This window comes from Apaloderma vittatum, unplaced genomic scaffold (assembly GCF_000703405.1).
Source record: "Apaloderma vittatum isolate BGI_N311 unplaced genomic scaffold, ASM70340v1 scaffold2555, whole genome shotgun sequence".
Taxonomy (NCBI): domain Eukaryota; kingdom Metazoa; phylum Chordata; class Aves; order Trogoniformes; family Trogonidae; genus Apaloderma; species Apaloderma vittatum.
The window spans coordinates 74,166-78,712 of record NW_009716346.1 but is presented as its reverse complement, the minus strand read 5'-3'; the positions used below and the strand labels follow the sequence as shown (position 1 = coordinate 78,712).

The following is a 4,547-nucleotide window of genomic DNA, read 5'->3' as shown; positions in this document are numbered from 1 at the left end:
CATAAAGCCCCCTGCCTAGAAGCTGCAAATCAAAAAAAGCTGCCATTTGACGTAGAAGCTGCTAAATGTACGTGCGAGTTAAATCCTTGACGAATGCTGAAGCGAGCGGGGATCGAGCAGAAGGGAAGGGCTGAAGTGAGCCATATGCTCGCTGGATGGTCCGACCTAAACTGGAATGCAGGTTGTGCTGAGGTATGTTTTCTTTGGCTATATATTTTTTTTTCCTGAAACGTGCCGTTGCGACCAATAAAATATTTACATTGTTGCAACTGAAATTTCAGCGTCGGCTTTTTCTGTCATAAAATGGAACATTCCTGTGCACAATGGGTGGCTTAGTTTCCTTGGGCATCGGGTACGAAACTGTTTTCGATACAGAGAACAATAAACTGATTACTACAGCTATAGAACTTCTGATCGAGAAGTTTCCCCGTCTTCAGCGGTGATGCTTGTCCCGTCGCACCGGTGTTGGCCGTGCGCCAGGCTTCACAGTAGCTGCTCACCAGTCGGATCCCATTTGCGGTTGAACCGTGCCATATTACTTTCTGAGGCCTGGAAGGTAAGGGTTAAGAAGTTATTTCCTGAAAACGTCTCTTTTTTTTTGCTTCATTCAGCTGCACACCTGTATGCTGTGTGGTGATCTGTATTTCTGCTTTTCTTCTGCTTAAAGCAGAGTGGGTAAGGACAGGTGAAGGTGAAAAGGAGAGGAAGAAAAGGAGAACACAACCTGATATTCCATTCACAGGCTATGAGAAACAGAATAGAAAGGTGACGTGAGGAAAGGGAGAAACTTTTATCCCATTCCTAGTTGCCCAAGATGTTGCTAAAAGTAAATGTCATGTAAAACTTGTAAGTGGTAATGTGAACTCACCAGGATGGATCCGTCATGACGTTCCTCCCATCAAAGGAGTATATTGGAACATGAGCGTTGAATTGTCCACCGTCGCCATTAAATATAGAGTCCCAGTTATTGAAAAGCATTTCTCCCTGTTAAAATTTCAAAGCCACTTTTACAAACAAAACAGACCCCAAACTCCCATCATACCTGACCTTTGTAGACTTATCTGCACAGTTAAAATCTCCTCTGCATTTAAGAACACTCATGGTTCCAGCTCTCACATCAGTTTCTGCTTGATGCTCCTGAGCAAATTCGTCCCATCTATCACCTCGATGCTAACAGCTCTCTGATCCACACCTTTGCCTCACAGCTGCATCCCTCTTCTAGTGTCACTCCAAATATTCAGGCTTGATCATCTCCATTTTCCTTTTCCATTTCCTTCTCCATTGTCCTTTTCCTCCCATTTGTTTGAAAAATTGCATGTAACTACTGTAGCTCTAGAGACAATAGTGAGGTAGTTTGTGTCACGACTTCTGTCGAGGTCACAGTTTTTCGAAAAGGGCTGCCGACACTCAAGGCTAAAGCATCAAAAACTGCTTTTGAGGTTTTTCCGATCAAAGTGGAAACGACGGAGTCTTTGCAAATTCATCTCTGAGGCTCTGTATTTACATGCACTTCAGAGTAGCATCCTTCCAGCCTGTCCCAACCATCCCTGCAGCCTGTCCCAACCATCCCTGCAGCCGGTCCCAACCGTCCCTCCAGCCTGTCCCAACCATCCCTCCAGCCTGTCCCAACCATCCCTGCAGCCGGTCCCAACCGTCCCTCCAGCCTGTCCCAACCATCCCTCCAGCCTGTCCCAACCATCCTTCCAGCCTGTTCCAACCGTCCCTCCAGCCTGTTCCAACCATCCCTCCAGCCTGTCCCAACCCTCACACGTTATTCTTGTAGGGTTTTTTGCCGTTTGTTCTGGGAGCCTGCCAATGCTACAGCGATGTGGTTTGTTTTCCTCAGTTTGGAAGCATGTCTGTCTCTGGGGAGACCACAGACCAACTCATGCTCTAGACTCCAAAGCACTGAATTTGTCTTTAGAAAGGCGAAAAATAGGCATTTTAGCCTGCTGTGCTAGAAGGTAGAACAGATCTTTAAGAAATGAGGATGCGTTTTCCCTGCTGATATAAAAATTACTCAAAAAGCCGAACATCCCACCATGGCTTTGTGAGCAGGCCGCTGGAACTAGGCTGTTCTCATCGCTGTATTTCTACCATTGAGAAAAATAACCTTCGGAAACGCGAAGGAAATGTCAGTCTGTAACTCTACTTTATCCCTGCTTTTTTTGGTTTCTTGAATCTGATTCCAAAATACAAAGCCAAGCCGCTTCTTTACAAAATGCAGTCTGAGTTGGAACTCTCTGCTTCTGCCACTTTCCAAGGTTTTGGGGCTCCTGCAGCCTACACTAACACAGCAAGTGCTAAGAGCTCCTTCTTTACCTTAAGATTGACGATGGGTAAGTGGTACCGGTCTGTTTTTCTGACAACTGTGGCCAAATCTTGCAAATGGGAGGAGAGGAAGGCTCTGTAGGTAGATGTCAAACCTGCTCGTTGGGCCTGTTGAAAACACTGAAAATCTGCTCGCACGTCCCCAGAGAATGGCAAGTTTAAAGCCACCAGATGCAGCTGGAGAAAAAAAAAAGAAGAAAAAGGAAAAGCCACTGGGTTTATATTTTTTTAAAGTTTGTAGTACTAGGGAGACAGATACTGGAAACAAACTAGACCCCTCTTCTTCCTAGTACCTTCCACACCAGGTACCATAACATTAAATTTCTGCCACAGCATTTATTTTCTGAAGCCACAAGACCCATAGCAGAAATTTTTGAATATCAAAGAAACCATAAGGATTATATACTCCTAAAAAATAACAGTCTTTTAAAAGCAGCTAATATTTTTAGGCAGAAGTCTTGGAGTTATCGCACAAATGATATCCCAAATCCTATGAGCGTGGAAATAAGTAATAAGAAGTGACCATATACCACTTAAAAGTGCACTCTTGTGAAACACAAGGAGTAGCATGCCTAAGTCAAATGGTTCCGATGCAAGAACTAATCTGCATTTTGTATTTTTTAAGGGTGGCGTGTTGGTTTTTCTTTTTGATGTGACTCAGTTACTTTGGTTTCTTTAAGTATTTCAAATGAAGGGCTTAGATTCCAAAGTGTCAATCTAAACTAAACAGCATCGTGAGGATTTAATTGTAATACTACTGTTACCTTAAAAATTATTGTGTGTTGTAGGTACAGCCACTGAATAAAGAAGTATTCCTAATTCAGAACTGTGACCTATTTTTGTTTCCTTTGAGATGGGAAAGGAAAATAGATCTGGAGGAAACAATCAAAAATTGTCTCTGAGATGTCTAAGCTGGTTAAAGAAGTGTATTTGTGAATTTCTAAAATAAAATCTATTTATTCGAAGAGGAAATCTCTCAAATCTCTCCATCAAGACACGAACTGTCATCTCTCAAAGCAGAGCTCGACGGTTACAACACTTAATCTCATACTTACCGCTGGTTTTCTGTGGTTCGTATTTGATACCGGACTCAGTGCTGGGAGAGACTGAAACCCCTGTTGTTTCAAGACATACAAAGAGATACGTTAAACCCGCTATTCAGACACTGAATAATTTTTCTAAATAAAGCAAACACTGAATGCTGGAGGATCTGCCCCTGCCCTGCCTCTGAAAAGCACCCCCAAGCCGTGTAGCTGGAACACTTTACCTGTCATCGATTTGGTGTGTCACATAACGAGGTGTCCGAAAGCCGTCCTGGCCAGAGCTGATCTTCCTTCCCGTTGCCCCTTCCTAGCACTCCCTTGGCCTTTCCTTATCTCAGCAGTTCACATCAATTAACCTGTCACCACCGAGCCCCTTCTCTATCCCTTCTGCACCACTTCTTGGTTTTCAACCTCCTGCAATTTTTTTGGGACAGATAGCACGTTCTCATGCAGGGCAGGACAATAACTTGCACAATGGGGTCAGGTACAAACTAACAATTGAGGCTTTAGAACAGACCCTCTGCACGCTGTGGGGTAAGCTACGTACAGGTGATGATGATGTACTTTTAATACAGAAATATAACCTTTATAAAGAAAACCTGCTTTTCAGAAATACTTTTGTGAGTTTCCTTGAAAAGAACCAGGGCTTGATATCACTGACTTCAGTGTTAGGAAACAGTATGCTCTTGTTTTCTGGTGTTTTTTTTTTAATTTTATTTTTTATTTTTAGGCAGCCTGGGTTTTTTTCTGCATTTTTCATAGATGCTGCTTTATCTCCGTAATATTTGGAGCCTCAGAAGATAATAGAAGCAGATGACTGGCCAGTGTGAATCAACTTGCAGGCAGTGGCAGGATGATTCTTTTGTACTGACAAGCCTCAGTGGAAAATCATGTTGTGCAGAGATCTGCCTGCAATGTCCGCCAAGTGTGTATCGCCTGGTTTTGCACATTTCGACTCAGTTTTCTGCAGCCTGATGTTTGGTACTTACATGGCTCGATATGGCTGGAGGAGGAAGGCTGTCAGCAGGGATAGGAATCAGCTCGCCAAGCTGAAAGAACCCAAAAGGAAAAAGCAAACAAAACTGTAGCACCAGACGCTTTTGAGCTAAAACATCTTTGTCAGTGACATGGACAATGGCATTGAATGCACCCTCAGCAAATTTGACAACGACA

At 43.4% G+C, this 4,547-nt stretch overlaps 1 protein-coding gene across 1 annotated transcript in view; it reads right to left on the bottom strand.

Moving 5' to 3' along the window:
- Positions 1-332: 332 nt before the first annotated feature.
- Positions 333-4,547, bottom strand: part of COL15A1 (collagen, type XV, alpha 1) — a 62,996-nt gene continuing 58,781 nt past the window's right edge. Inside the window, exons 34-38 of the mRNA XM_009869483.1 lie at positions 4,364-4,423; positions 3,387-3,446; positions 2,323-2,508; positions 869-984; positions 333-549 (exon numbers count right to left, since the gene is read on the bottom strand). Of these exons, the coding sequence (XP_009867785.1) occupies positions 333-549; positions 869-984; positions 2,323-2,508; positions 3,387-3,446; positions 4,364-4,423 (639 nt within the window). The remainder of the gene's footprint in view (positions 550-868; positions 985-2,322; positions 2,509-3,386; positions 3,447-4,363; positions 4,424-4,547) is intronic.